The 15,776-nt window shown below is 41.9% G+C and overlaps 1 protein-coding gene across 3 annotated transcripts in view; it reads left to right on the top strand.

Annotated features, from left to right (window-relative positions):
- The window catches only part of SRPK2 (SRSF protein kinase 2), a 139,512-nt gene continuing 123,771 nt past the window's right edge, over window positions 36–15,776 (top strand). For all 3 annotated transcript variants that reach the window (XM_021384559.1, XM_021384562.1, XM_021384560.1), the window contains exons 1-2: window positions 36–174; window positions 259–343. In XM_021384559.1, coding sequence (XP_021240234.1) covers window positions 159–174; window positions 259–343 — 101 coding nt within the window. In that variant the 5' untranslated portion in view covers window positions 36–158. The remainder of the gene's footprint in view (window positions 175–258; window positions 344–15,776) is intronic.

The raw sequence follows: 15,776 nt of genomic DNA, 5'->3' as shown, positions 1-15,776 counted from the left end.
GAGCGAGGGTGCCGCTGCTGCCGGCCGGTGCCCGGCGTGCGGACGCGGCGCGGCCAGCGAGCAGGCGGGGCGGGGCGGGGCAGGGCCGGGCACGGCTGGGCTGGGCTGGGCGAGTCGGGAGCGGCGCCGGCAGGGGCCCGGCGGGAGCGCGCGGAGCGATGAACTCGCGTAAAGGTACCGCGGCGGGAAGCGGGGGGTGGGAGCGGGGGGGCTGCGCGGCCGTTCTAACGCCGGCTCCGGTTGTTCTCCTCCCGGCAGTGCTGGCCCTGCAGGCCCGCAGGCGGCGGCCGAAGCAGCCCGCGGCGGCCGGCAGGAGGGACAAGCACCCGCCGCCCCACAAAAAGTGAGTACGGAGCGCCCGGGCCGCCGGGACGGAGCCTCCCCGCGCCCGGCTTCTCCCTTCGCCCTTTCCCTGCGCTCTCCTTCCCTCGCGCTCCGCTTCTCCCCCGTAACGTCCCGCCCGCCCCGCTCGGCACCGCGCCTGGCGCTGGGCTCGGCTCCCGCACGGCGCTGCCCCGCCGCCTCCCTCCCGCCGCGCCCGGTGCTCCGCGGTCCGCCTCTCAGCTGGTGGTGCTGTCCAGCTGCGGGCAGCCCGCTGTGCGGTGCCGCGGGACCATTGCAATCTCCGGGCGCGTCCTGCCCTGGAAATGGGGTGTCTGCACTCTCAGACCCCGTTGGTCCCGCAGAAACTGGCACGAGTCTGTGTTTCCTCTCCTGTCTCCGTGTAACCCTTTACATTCCTGTCACCCTTCACCTTTTCTCTTTCTCTGATACGGCTTTTACGGTGTGTTCAGGAACACTCCCACATCTCTTTAGTGCTCCACTGCCCAGGATAGTGATGCGCGTTTCCCTGCTCCCCATAGGATCATGTGCTTCTTTCTCTAGGTTTAACTGTACTTTGTTCAATGAAGCCCTGTTAGTGACCCAGTATGTGTGACTTCGTCTCTTCACTTCGCTTTTCTTCAGTGGAGGTCCTGCTTTGCTTCCATGTGTTTGTATTGCTCTCAGAACTGGGGAGCTGGATGTAATGGGCGGGCACGTGCATGTGACAGCGTAAAGCCGTGGCCATATGGCGCAGTACATGATTCAAAACGGGAGCACCTTTCCTTCTTGATTTCTGTGGCAAGAAATAATAAACTACCCCTGATTCTGGTGTTTGTTTCCTTAGAAATGCTGAGCAGGCTTTCTGTCTCCCTTTGAGATGGGTAAAACCCCTGTAGGACAAAATTCCATTGCAGTGATTGTTGGTCTTTAATGGTTAACTTTCACCTACATCCTGTTCTGCTGGTGCTTTTTTTGTCCAGTGGTGTGCAAAAGCCATGTTTTGCTTTCAGTTGTGTGCAGCTGAAATTGCTGCAATGGAAGTAAACCTTGTGCACAGGAGGCACGGTGTGATGGGATTGGTTCCATTGTTTCCTAACACCTTTTGGAATGCTGGTTTGTAACATTAAGTACATTTGTTTTGCCACTTTGAAAACACAAATGTGTCCTATTTTATAGGAACTTTAGGTTCAGAATTGCGTTTGCAGCTTTTCGATGAGTCTTAACCACAAGATTATTAATTTTTGTTCTAGTTAGATGATTGTGTTTAGTACATAACTTTTTTTTTTTTTTTTTTGTAACCAAGGCTGCCTTGGGATGTCTTGCTGAATGAGTTTGTTAAAAGTTTGCTTTTGCAGCCGCTTTAGTAAGCACAGAACTGGTGCTCTTTTAGTTAGAAGAAACTGGCTGCTGCTGCTGCTATGTCAGGGAGCACAGTTGGCCGCTGGCCGGCTGCCATCCTGAGTCGGCAGTTCCAGATGCGGTGGCCCAGTCTGTTCAGTTGCCTCGGGAAACGGTGGTTTTGCTGTGGTAGACAGAGGAGCCATTGCTTCTTTTCTGCTATGTTTTTCTTCTTTAAACTGCTTTTGTACTATTGAAACCTACTCTGTTTTATGCCTCTTGGGAAACTTCTTGCGAGAATTCAAGTCTTGTATATAGTGAAATAGTTTAGAACCTCAAAGTAAAGTGAGAAAACCACTGTTGACACAAGTGTCAGGTTTGTTCAGTTCTTAGCCCTGCTTTAAATCCAACTGCTGCTGCACGTACTGGTGTGCTAGAGCAGCAGTTATCTTTTACACATCAAATGCATCGGAGCTGCAAATGAAAATGTTGATTTGGAGGTGGCAGTTCTGTAACTTAAGTTCCTAGTAGCGAATTACATAATTGTGAATTACTCAGTTTCAAACCAAAAGCGGTTTCTTTTCTTTTTTTTTTTTTTTTTTTTTTAAACTGTAGTTCTTAGGCATGCTCTTCTCTGTTGGGTTGTAGCTTTATAGAGCAGCTTCCATTGTTGCTGGTAACAATGTGCTTCAAAGGAGCTGCAGGATTCCTCCTCTAGAATTGGAGAGGAGAGCTACATCGCATTGTAACTTACTTGCAGGCTTTTGTTTGAATGGTATTAGGATGATGGCACAAGAAGGAAGAAAAAAATGCAGTGTTCTTTGATGCTGAATGGCTTTTCGTCTGTTATGACCTTGATTGCCATGGAGGGCTGTGAAATCAGTCCTGGGACTGCACAGTATTGACTCCTTAAGTCAGTGGTGAGAGCTGGTGGAAGTGAACCCAGAATGCTTTTGTAATAGCATGGGAAAAGTGACAGTAGAAGGTAAATGACTCGTATTGTGAAGAGGAATTTGTCTTGAATCACAATACCATACCTAAAATTATACATAGTAATACAAATTACAAATTAGAGACCTCAGGAATCACCAACCACCTGAAGCTTAACAAGGGCAAGCACTGGATTCTGCGTGTGCGATGGAGCACCCCTGGCTCTATGTATAGACCGGGGGAAGAGTGGCCCTGTGTAAAGGAATCTGTGGGTTCTGGCTGATGGCAAGTTGAGCATGAGCCAGCAGTGTGCCCTGGCAGCCCAAAGGGCCAACTGTACCCTGGGGGACGCCAGGCCCAGCACTGCCAGCGGGTGAGGGGAGGGCTTGTCCTGCTCTGCTCTGCGCTGTGCGGCCTCACCTCCTGCACTGGGTGCAGTGTGGGTGCCACAACATCAGAGGGACATAAAGCTACTAGAGAGCGCCCAAAGGAGGGATATGAATGTGGGGAAGGGTCTGGAGAGCAAGGTGTGCGAGGAGCGGCTGAGGTCCCTGGGTTTGCTCAGCCCAGAGCAGAGGAGCTGAGGGGAGGCCTCATGGCGGCTGCAGCTCCTCACAGGGAGCAGAGGGGTAGTGCTGAGCTCTGCTCTCTGTGACAGTGACAGGGCCCGAGGAAACGGCATGGAGCTGTGTCAAGGGAGGGTCGGGGGAAGGAGTTAGGGAAAGGGTCTGCCCCAGAGGGCGGTGGCCATGGAACAGGCTGCCCAGGGCAGTGGGCACAGCCCTGAGCTGCCGGAGTTCAAGGAGTGTTTGAACACCGCTCTCAGAAATAGGGTTTGAATTTTGGATGGTGTTGTGTGGAGCCAGGAGTTGGATGTGATAATCTTAATGGATCCCTTCCAGCTTGGGATTTTCTATGGTTCTATGGTCTTACTTCTCGTTCAGTCACCCAAACTACTGGAAAAGAATAATTTCTCACTGCTTAAAAATAATGGCTAGCTCTTGACTTTGATATTAATAGATGGACTTGCATGCATTGTGTACAAACTGCTAATGTATTTTTTTGAATCAGGCAAAAGATTGATCAAAATGGTTAATTCCAGTCCTCTGTGAATTATTTCTCCTTAAAAGTGAAGTCTGCATTGAGGGAGGTCTGTGAAGAAGCATTTCCAGCAGATACTTGTGCCTGTGTTCAGAGATTAAAAACTTGCTTGCAGATGTTCAAGCTTGTTTACTGTCCTCAGCACTAGTAGAGCTCAGTTGTGCAACAGGGGAACTGAGAGGCATCTAAGTTTTGCATTCAGCAGAATGATAAGCTATTCTTTATAGTCACACCAATATTGTCTTCAGCTGAATTGAACCTCTGTCTTGGGTTTGACTTTATTTGTAAATCAATATGACAAAACCCAAGTGAATATGCAATCAGTGATTTGTGTTCATTAACACGTTTACTGTAAATTTCTACTCAAAGTTAAAGGATAGAACTTTGCGTGTAGAAAAATCCAGATGATAGTGTGTGGCTATGGATGTGTGGAGAGAAAAGTGATTCTGTTGGACACTTCAATGTGAACCACAGAATCATTTAGGTTGGTAGAGACCTTCATGATCAACAAGCTGAATCATCAAGTGCATAAATCCAGAGGTTAAGACTACCTTTTCAAATTCACTTTTCTTGTAGAGTAAGTTTTTGGTTTTGTCTTTTAAGTAATACTTCTGAACAGGTCGTGATGGCCATGGGACACCTTAAAGTAGTGAGGAATATGTATTGTAGATAACTTGGGAAGCACCAGATTTCTGTACTGTGCACTTCCAGTAAACTAACTTCTTGGGGCTGTTAGGTATTGCACAGCTATCAAGTTTTTTGGCTATATGACTTCACTATGGTATATTAGTGTGAAAATGGTTCACTGCTTTTGTTTGTCAATGCTTCTGTAGTGCAGTGCTTTTCAACCTTCTGTAGTATTACAGTAGTACAGAGGATAGCATTACAGTGACTTTAATTAGTTTATTTTTTTGCTTACAGAGCTTCTGAAAACTGTTTTCATTTGCTTTTTGTAAAAGTATGTCTCAATATATGCATATTATGTGAAATGTGTCTTGTTTGTTTTTTATTTTTGACTACCAGTAGTCTGAAGCTGTAGTATGCGAATATCCTAAATACACATCCCAGGGTGGATAAATTTAAGAAGTCTGCTCAGCGTTGGCTTTAGGTGTTTATACAAAGTGTAAAGTTGATGGGATTGCTGCTCTTGTCTCCTTTCTTGATAACCTTTTGCCTTCTTGCTAAGAATACTTTAATTGCAACTTTACCTTCCTGTTTCTGTCACATTTTCATAAGATTTCATTGGGCTACCTGTACCAGAGGGCAGCAGCTGTCTGTCAATCGTGGTTACTTGCCCACTTAGCATACATAAGCTTTGGGAGAAAAAGAGAAGAATTCTGAAAGATCTGGCTGAAAGAAACAAAGTAGACTTTAGTTATCTAGGTATAATACTAACAGTTCTTTTTTAAAGAATAATTTCATAGACTGATTATAGAAACTTAAGTAGAAGATGTGATGTTTGAACTTGAATGTCTGAGTCAGTCTAATGTGCGCCTCTGTAATGTGACGATATAACAGATACCAGACTTTTTGTGGAATCCTATCGAATCTAAAGTAGGTGTCAATGTAAAGTAGCACATGTATATTACCAGACTAGATATGTTCATTTTTTAATTCGTGGTGTAATGTACAAAGAAAACAACATGCATCTCTAATAAAACTAATTTCTGAAATGGGAACGGCTCCAAAGTTTCTCATAAGCTGAAAAGATCCATTTGCAAAGTTGTGCACTAAAAGTAGTTATTGTCATATAAGCCTCAGTGTGTCTATTATCTTACAAATGTCAAGATTCATGCCTTTTTGAATAAGCAGTGACTATAGAATCTGAGACCTTAATCTCATTTCTAATAATTTGATGAAATAACATTACTGTTGAATAAATAGAGTGTAGTTCAGCACAAAACTATTAAACAAGAGTGCCTTAGTTGGGAAGGGAAATTTTTCTGTTTTAGGTTGTGTTGGGATGAGTGGTTAGGGTGTAATTCCCTGGTGAAGGACAGGGCCACTCCTTCTGCAGCGTGTTTTTTTTGTTTAACTTTTACTTAATGTAACTATAGGGTAGGATGGTAATAAATTTTATGGGCAAGTCCTGGATGTGGATTTTGAAATAGAAAGTCTTCCTTTTGTTATTAAGATGAAGATAGCCTGGAAATTATTGGCTTCTGTTTTTAAACTAAAGTTTGAAGATATATATGGCAGCTTTTACTGAATGAATGAGAATGTCATATTGTATCATAAATTTAATTGGGTTTGACAAAAATAATATGACGCAGCAGTGTTTAGTTTTGGATAACCTAAATTCTTTCCTTCATGTTAGTGTGTGAGAATTCATTCCTATTGCTTGGCTTCTTGATGGTGTCCTAAATATTGTTTGGCCGCTTTAATGATTTATTGTGTGGGGAGGGGAAAAATGGTTGGAGGATGCACAAACTGTTCTTTTTGGTGGCCACAGATTATCTTGACATAGGACAGAAGTAAAACTTGGAAAGAAACCTGTTCTCACAGCTGCGCTAGCTATGCAGCTCTTTTGTTGCTGTCATGCAGCATGATGTTTCTCAGTTAAAGTTAGTATTACATCTCAGGCATTTTCTGCAATAGAAGGTATAGCAGAAGTGTGTGTCTAGCAAAGCTAGATATTCCATTAAAGTAGAAATCTGAGGCAGTGAAAACATTGCATTAGATCAAATGATTTCAGTTTCCTTATTTAGAGAAGTGCTGGTCCCGCTGAGGAGCAGGCACAAGACATTTGTGTTATTAATTCATTGTTTAGGATTTTGTGTTTAAAACTGATTTTTGTTCTAAATTTCGTTTATGTTTTTCAAGCGTTGCTGTCTTCGGTATTGTGTTTTCAGAGAGCAAGCTAGAAGTGATCTTAACTAATGAGCCGTGGGGCAGCAGTGCAAACTGCATATGCTGCTTGTAACCATACCTGTACTTGGAGCATATTCATTGCATGCTGGTCTATTTGCCTTTGTAACGTCTGCATTAAAAGAGTAAATCTATGTCTCTACTGAAAACTGTTTTTCTTTGGTCTCTTGCTGTGACTGCCTAAGAGAAGGACAATGAGCTGTAAAACTTACCTAGCTTCCTTTTCCTACTTCCCTTTGAAGTGAAAATACTACTAGGAAATACTGCTAGATCTTAAAATCATCTGCTGTATGGTGTGTTTGTATGTATACACAAACGTGTGTACAAAATAATGTGTATAGAACTTTAAAACTATTTTAGTCCTTCTTTGAAGAAAGCCAGGGTCTGGGTATGGATGAGGAAGACTAGATGGTTGGTGTCAGGAAATTACAAAAGTGTTTTAATGCTTCCTCAAATGTTTGTTATGCTTAGACAAAACAATCACTGTCGCAACTAAGCTGTTTTTCTTAAGAGCATCATCTCTTGGATAGTTTCCGTGCACATAGGTGTTTGTTTGCTGGATGGGTTCTGTTGGCTGACCCAAGGCTCTCTGTATACCTCTGAGCATTCCTGTTTGAGAATGATCATATGTTCTCAGAGTTGGAGGCAGTCTTGTATCTGCCCCTCAGTTGTAAGGCGTTCATGGTCTGTGAGTGTAAATGGTGACATAAAACATACAGTCAGGTGTCCCTTTGTGCTTGTTGACACAGGTCTGCCCCAAAAAAGCTCTCAGAAGGAAAATTTTCCCTTGAAGAACACTTCTGTGTCATACCTCACAATTTTTGTAGTGCTTTAAAGCTTTCTCAAATTCAGGAATAAAACAGTGAGTCCCCTCTATTGATAGAGGTGTCATCCCCCATGGAAGGAATCTGAAATACGACCTTATGCTTTTCTTAAGCAGTGTGTATAGCTGTAGGTTCCTGAAAAATCTTCAGTGCATGATGTACTTCTAACATGAGCTTGAGACAGTCTTTTACATCCTGATGCGTTGAATTGTATCGAGAGAAAAGCTGCATAAGAGGGCTGGTCAGTGGAAATTGTTTTTTGGTTCTGTGTGGTTCTCAGAGTGGTACCTTTCTGTCCTGGATGGTGTGATATAAAACCAAGATAATAATTTGGATTCAGAATTTAAGAATTGTATCAACAGTGTGGGCCATGTATTGTTTCTTTTTTGGCCTTGGAATGGTTCAATGAAGACTGTCAGAGAAAGCAGTGTTCATTTTTAAATTGCATTTAAAGAAGACTAGGAAAGATTCTGAAGGACAGTACCCCAAGTTTTGCCAGTATCTGATGAAAGCAAGTGAGGCAATCTCAGTCCTGTACAGAAAGAAGAAAGGGATAGGATGGTTAATAATGACAACATAGCTCTATAGCTGTTGGATTCATGATCAGTTCCTTTTCTTAATGAATACTATTGTCATTCTGTCCAACTCATAACTTTGTAATCTAGCCTGTTATATAATAAGCAATCACTAATTCTGTTTCACTGTGGTGACTTTGGTATTGAGGCTCTATTTTGTTAGGCAGTTAAAAAGAAAGAAAGAAAGAAAGAAAAAACTAAGATTTGAAGCAAAAAAGTGCCTTTACACCTGTCTTTACACTTCCCAGTATTCATATCTTTAAAATACCATTGGCTTTCCTATTTGAAGTGATAATCCTTGCCTTCTGGTTTTCCTGTCTGTACTTTTTTGTTTTTATGACCCTCACCCTTACTTTCTTATTTCTCCCTTTTAATTCAGCAGTCATGTTGTAGCATGTTGTAAGCAGAACAGTCAGGTAGTATTCTTCTCTTGTGCCCCCTTCTCTACATCAGTAATACATCCTTTAGGATGAGCTCCATTGCTGGGAACTACTGTGTTTGGATGGTTTCCTGATTATATATGTGGAGAATTGGCTGGAACGATAAGCGTAATAAAGCACACGTGATGGAGAGTAATTGCAACAATCTATATCTGTTGGAGTGGAAATTAACCATAGAAAAAGCTTCTGTGTTTAACAGAAGACATTGTGAGTAAGTTTTGGGCTGAAAAGATGATAAGTAAGTTTCAAAATGAACCTCTGTAAGTGTAGTACCTTTTTTTGAGTTAACTGTGTACCATTTTTAGTTTAGCCTGGGTATTTGGAAATCCTGTGATTAAAAACAGTGTGTAAATTTAAATACCACGTTTTAGTTCTGTCCAGCAAATCAGCTGGCATATTTTTAACTTCTGTGTGAAGTCCTGTGTAATGAAGTCATATTCTGGGGAGTCTCTGGGTGTTAATGCTAAAGGAATGTTATCTTGGACTTGCTGGTTAAAGACAAACCACAGAGGAGACTCCTGTGAGATAATGTTTCTTGATAGTGTTAGTGCCTTACTATTTTTCCTCAACTAAAGCTAGTCAATTCCAAGTCAATAATTCAAATGTAGGAGGCTAAAAGAATCAAGGGCTCCAATTGCCTTTAGCTATTGTCAATGCTTTGTTTGCAGTTTTTGAAAATGGAAGTGAGAATTCCATAGTTAACTGTCAATTATATTTTCCTATCCCTGAGGAAAAAGGTTTAATATTTCTATTGGTTTTTTTGCTGAGATGGAGGTCGGAACTGTCTAGGTACAATATCTCTGTCTTAAATTCTGATACTAAATTCAGTTGCTTACTAATTTTGAAACTGTTCTAAAATGATACAGTTCTTGTATTCATGGTTCTGAATAAAATTCTCTCTGGGGATGTGTTTGTTTTCTTTCTTCATTGATCTGTTTCTTCTATTTTCTCTCTCCCTTCTCCCTGGTAATTTCTTCACTTGATTGTTGTTCTTGTCCCCCACTTGCAGCCCTCCTGCTGTTGTCACCTACGCATGACATTATTCACTCTGTGTCACCTGCATTGGTTTGTTTGAAGTAATTGTAGAAGAGTGTCCTCGGTAGCTGCACTGAGTTTGCAGACGTGTATGGCTGCAGTGCCCCTGTGACCGGCTGCCTGCGAGGTTGCGGTAAGAGGAGGAAGCGCATAATTGAACTGTGTCTTCAGGGCAGCGCGTGGAGTCAGCAGAGCAGGATGCCTCCTTCCTCCTCTAGCCTGCGTAAGAAAGAAGCAGCTGTTTGCTCTACAGAGCTGCTTTTGATTCAGGACTTCCCTGCCTAAACTGTTTGTGAAAGATTCAGGTGTAAAATTCTGAATTCCTTTTGAGCAGCTTCAGAAGCTTAGGCTTTGGCCTGGGTTTGTCCTGCTGAGCTGCGGGCAATGAGCCAGGCTGGGTTTGTGCTGTTGAACAACAGGGAACTCTGAAACTGCATTGAGACAGCAAGTTTTATTTTTCCCTCCTACCAGAGCAGGAGGAGCCAATCGTTGCTTACTGCCTTTGGGTATTTTGAGATCGTGTATCCCGCAGAAAGAAAACTGAATCCCTGAAGAAAGTAAGGGATTATGATTCATGTGGAAAGTAATTGAAAGAATGCCAGTTAAGTGCAGGTAAGGGGGCAGGTTAGGGAGGTACACAGCGAGACAACTTTATTTAAACAAGACAAATAAAAGGAACTATTATACAGTAACACCAGTGGACTTGTATTTCTGTTTGAAAAGGGGCTAGTGATGCACAGCCTCAGAGGTGTGATGAGCAGGAAGTGATGTTGTAGGGAGCAAGCTTTACAGCAGGGACGGAGTGCTCAAGTAGAAGAAGTGAGCTTTATCTTAAAGCACAGAGTGAAACACGTTAAGCATGAGCTGCCTCGAAAGATTGTTCTTTATGGATTGAAATTCCACAGCTACTTGGAAGGAATATTGTGTTAGGGATCTTCCTGACCAACTGTGCAAGGGAAATTTTAATAGAGCAAAATGTCCAATTCCAGATACGACTGTTGAAAAGCACGAATGTAAGAGCAGACTAATTTAAAAACAATAAAAGGGTAAAATGGTGGGGGCATTTAGGAACCATTTAAATATTCAAATTAAGAAAATCCCTGAGTGGAAGGGATTTGCACAACTTCTTGCACAACTATTTTAATATTTGGGAGCTAAATAATTTACGTGACTGTTTAAATAGTTCTTGATATTTGTGCTCATGTTACATGGTTCTCATCTTACTGTCTCAAGAACAATGTGGTAGAACACAAAATTGCTCAAAGGAGGAGACCGCAAAGGTGGTCAAGGAGATTGGACAGCTTCATTTATGACTGGCGCTTTTCAGACATGCAAAGATAGTTAAGGGATATCTTGTGGTTGTGCCTGAAAAAATTATAACTGGTATAGAATGTGAATATCAAATAACTTGCCATTTTTTTGTTACAAAACAATGTTGTTCAGAGAATGACTTCCATGCAAAGATATATCTATTTTTAATGCAGTATGAGCAGCAGAATAATCTTTGCCATATGCTGTAGAGGCCAAGTTGTAATGAGAATACTAGAACCATCAGTAGCTCTTAGGTGTATTATAGTAGGTGCATATGCAGTCAGACTTTCCCAGCAAGTGTTTGCTGAAACAGTCGTGGAAGTTTTTCCTAATTTAGAGCCACTTTTGTACTTATCTCTGAACATGTTTCTGGCACCTAGCTGTATGATGCTGGCCTGGATGGGCATTTGATGTGAATTAGTGTGGCAGCTCTTTGATTTGTAAGACCTCCCCACAAGATCACTTGCAGCATCTGACAGCACCTGTGACCAGTATCGGTAAGCCTAGATGCAAAAAGGCTGGAGTTATCTAACGTGCTGTTCTGTAAGCAGGGAGGAGCTGTGAAACTGAAGTTAACTACTAACTCATATTCTGCACTGAATGAGTAGAATATGTGTTTGAAAAGAGCATTTGTGAACCCCAGTAGACTGGGGTAAAGAAAAAAGGGCTGCAGGCGTGCCTTAGCCGATGAGTACGACGTGCTGAAGTAATGGGAGTGCTGGAAATGCTCCTTTTCCCATAGACTTCGATGCCATCTGCAGGTCTGAGTGTGATGCCAAGGTGTGGCTGGGACTTCAGATTGTCAGTGTAAGTGTTTGCCTCTGTTGCTGTGTACCACTAGCTCTGTTTTAAAGCTCCGGTTCTCATGGCTACACAGGAGCTTGGTAATTCACTCGCCTGAGAAATAGGAATTAAGATGCCTGAGGAATTTCAGTCTTGTTATTTCAACCTGCCTTGCGCAAGTGTCAATCACAGAATTACAGGCTGCGCTGGGCTTTGGGCTCTGGGAAGGACAATAGCTTTACATCTCCCCTGAATAATCAAGAGCAAAAGACTGACAGAGGTAGAGGATAAGTGATTAAAAGGGAGGCTTTGCTTTTGAGGTTTTCTAATACACAGGCATCACTTTGCTGTCTGGTTTGTGGCTGCGTAACTCTGAATTACAAAACAAAACTAATGATTTGGTCAGACCGAGGTTATTCAGATAGTTAAGATCCTTTTTTTCTTTCTAGCATAGCAGTCGTACTTCAGCATTTTATGAAATAGGGAGTCCTGAGGGAATCAGAAACTTAAACTTCTTTCAAGTTCCCTTTTGTGGTGCCACAAGGCACAGTGTGACAGATCCAAGAATCTCTTCCCAGATGGGAATGGTTTAAAATCTTAGCAGTGTCAGGGAAACTTGAAAGGGAGCAGAAGCTTTGTGATACTATTATGAGATCTAGGTCAAAAGAATAAGAATCATCTTTGCAGATAAGAGTATCCAAAATCGTTTTACCTCTGTTGTCTTGTTTTTTAAGGCAGTTCTGTTCCTTGGGGGCTACGTGTTTTGTATATTAGTAGCACAGTGTTCCAGCACAGGTTGGTTTCTGCATCTCACAACACTGATTGAGGACTTTAATAGCATTCAACTAGAATTCGATTAAGAGCTGTGCTTTTTTTCTTTTTCTAATGTAACTTGGCGTTTCACAGAAATGCTTGCACTATATCAACTTGTAAATCATGCATTGTGTCAACAGTTTTGAGAAGATAACACAGCAGTTTTGGTAGGTGCTTCCAGCATTATGTGTTTTATGGAGTAGCTCTTTAATCAGGGACTGGCAGTCTTGGGAACAGGGAGTTAAGTCACAGTCAAAGCTCTTAGCGAAGCTGGATGTGAAAACGCAGCGTTAATATCAAGTTGGCTTAAAATGTGAGGCTGAGGGTACCAAACTTTTAATTCACCAGATACATGTTCAATAACTACTTTGATATTTAATATGGAACGGTTACTTTTAAGTATTGGATTCTTACTGCTATTCCAAGTTGTGTTGCTGTTTAGTAAATCCAGCATCTATAAACTAGGTAAAAGCTATGTATTCAGTAGACCTGATTTCCCTCAATTGTCTAAAAACAAGTATTGTTGAAGATTGATGAGTTTATCTTAGAATGTTAAAGCAAAAGTAGCAAAACTCCTGCGTATTCTACATGAAACACAGTGCAGAAAATCAAATGATTTTTCATGTTATTACTACTGAGAAATAGAATAACTGTATTCTTTAATGCTTACTTTTGAGGCCAGAAATGCCTGTTCTATATAATGAGGGTGTCTGTCGTAGGAGTGAAGACCTCAAGCTAAACTCAGAGTACACCAGAGTCCCTTCCCCTGCCCTTAAGACTGCTGCGTCTTAAACCTTGCCCTCCACTTTGCCAGACTGGTGCAAAGCCTGTTTTCAGTAGCCGCAGTTGAAAAGAACATTACAATAAATTAAAGGTCAAGATGTGTACTGAGGGGAAAATATCTAGCTTTACTCTTACACTTTTCTGTTTCTTGTCGTAGCGTTTTCCACATGTTAGGCTTAATATACAGAATTCACATTGTAGACCACTGGTGATTAGAAGGGAAAGTGATTTGGATAATAGAATTGGAGAAGATCAGTGGACTGTGCTTACTTTTAGGGATATTTGATTCAACCAAATGCTTTGTTTTCATTTAGATTTATTTGAAATATCCTTTCATGGAAAGCTCCTTCTGTCTCAGTATGTTTTGTAGGAGAGTACAGGACAGTGTCAGAGGCACCAGATGTGGTCGGCCTAGTTTTAAGATGCTTAGCCATTATGGCCGAAGGTGTCAAGTTAGACACTAGTATGAGTTGACACTGCTGGGTGAATTTGGTAGAGCAGTTGGTAATTTTGATCTGTCATTCTTTCTGCTAAATTAGGGGTTTTCTCTTCCTGCTAGTCCATGGGAATGCGTGGCCAGCAGTCCCACAGCTGGCCTGTGGGCTCTGCTACTTCTCTTTTGCTGCTGTTTCAATGTCTCAATCCCCAGATGTAGCTGACTTCCCTTGGCAAGGCGGCCTTGAGCCTTCTCATTCATTCTGGTGTTTGTATGTGGAACGGTCTGTGTCTGCTGCCAGCTTCTGTGACCTCAGATCAGCTGGGAGCCCAGAGATGTGTGCCTGAGCTGCTGCAGTTGCAAGAGAGCCAAAGAAAATGAGTACTGGAAACAACTACGCACAGAATCAGTTTGTTGCTTTGGAGTGCAGAAGCGTGAGGTTTTGGAGAGTGTAGTGATAAAGCACTTGGTACAACCAAAACTGAAAGCACCTCAGCACCTGCAACGTAAATAACAGACAGTGGAAGAGTGAGTGTGTTGAGGTAGTGAATTCAAAGAAATTTAAGAAAAAGATAAAAAAAAAAAAAACAAAAAAAACCCAGCAAAACAAACCCAGCCACCCAAACAATGCCTTACATTTTCCAACACAAAACTATTGACGTTGTATATAATAGTTCTTAGGTGTTCCAGTTTATAATGATGTGTATGCTAGTTCTCTGACATATCTTGTTTTTGGGACAGCTTGCTAAATGCTGGTGTGGTGTGCCTGATCATAGGAAACATGTGCATTTAATACCTTCTGATGCTGTAAGTGAACTCATTATACCACAGCAAACCAAACATTTGAAGTGTGTTAATTTGCTGGTGATCAGACCCTACTTCTTGCAAGAATTAGCAAACAGTTAAAAAAGCAGAACCAAAACAGGTAGGATGTCTGATACTTCTCTCATAGTATCAGAGTGTAGCGGAGAAAATGTGGGGAACTTGCCTGTCCTGTTCATTTATTCAGAGTGTTTTGAAGACATAGTTCTGCGCAAGGGCAATGGAACAGAATGCGTGCTGGCTTCGTCCTTATCAGAGTTCACAGCCTGACATATGGACTTGAACTGAAGCTGCGCAAGGCTTAAATTAGTGTGAACTCTGCACGGTGGAGCGTTGGGAACTGGCATGGTTGATTTTTGCAGTGATTGCTGCGGAGCAGGAAGATGGGCTGATAGCTGCTTCTGAGAGGCTGCTTCCCAAGGCTCCTATTCCAATCTTGTTCCGCAGCAATATTTCAGTTTGGTGCCATGAATTTTACATCAGTAGTAAGGCACGTGTTTGAAAATAACATCACACGATGATAGAAAGGTTTGATTCTTTTTCAGTGTTGGTATCCTTAATTTGTTCCCGCAATTGGTAATACGGAATTGACTTTGCTACCATTTTCATTTTGAGAAAATATGACTTTAACAAAAACGGTGTATTTCATATTTCGTAGGTGATTGGTGTTGATAATAAACAGTGCATGTGTATGTATATTTAAATAAAATATTGCCTTTACATAAGCAACTTCATTTGGGGATCTTTGTATGTGATTTCAACTGAGTCTCTTACCCCTCTGTGAGGATAACAGTCCAATAGCAGGGATGAGGTTGGCAATCTGAGCGTTTCAGTAGCTATAAAAATGTTGATCCCCCCACTTTTTGTTTTTTTGTGGCTTTTTTTTGGCGTAATAATCCTGCCTTTCTTTGTGGGCTGGCTTCCTGTGGCATACTCCTCAAAGCATGGTGGTGTTATAGGCAAGTATGAGGGAGCAAGCTGCTTTGTTTCTGTTTAAGGTGGCTTCCTTCAAACTGAGTTATCATAAGTTGTGTGGAATTAAAACTTAATCAGGAATTAAAAGCACCTTCATCCTATTTCCTGATATTAATTTCTGTTTTCTATCAGCAGCGATGGAGAACAGCAAAGCTCAGATTTGCTGAAAATAAATTTATACCAAGAATAAAATGTATGTGAATGGTGATGTGTCCCAGTGGCATATACAAGTGACATATACAGTGTATATGCACATGTATGTGAATTTATATTAAAAAAAATTGTTTGCTATTCCCTTTCCTAGCAATACATTGTTTAACCTCTTATTTAGAGGACAATAAATGAACCGTGTTCTGAACTCTTCTTTATAGAGGCTGTGAGTGATGGAATCTGGTTAGGGCTCTCATATGCCAGCTAT

This window comes from Numida meleagris, chromosome 1, assembly GCF_002078875.1.
Source record: "Numida meleagris isolate 19003 breed g44 Domestic line chromosome 1, NumMel1.0, whole genome shotgun sequence".
NCBI classification, from domain to species: domain Eukaryota; kingdom Metazoa; phylum Chordata; class Aves; order Galliformes; family Numididae; genus Numida; species Numida meleagris.
The sequence above is the reverse complement of the archived record's forward strand: the minus strand, read 5'-3'. Positions and strand labels throughout refer to the sequence as shown.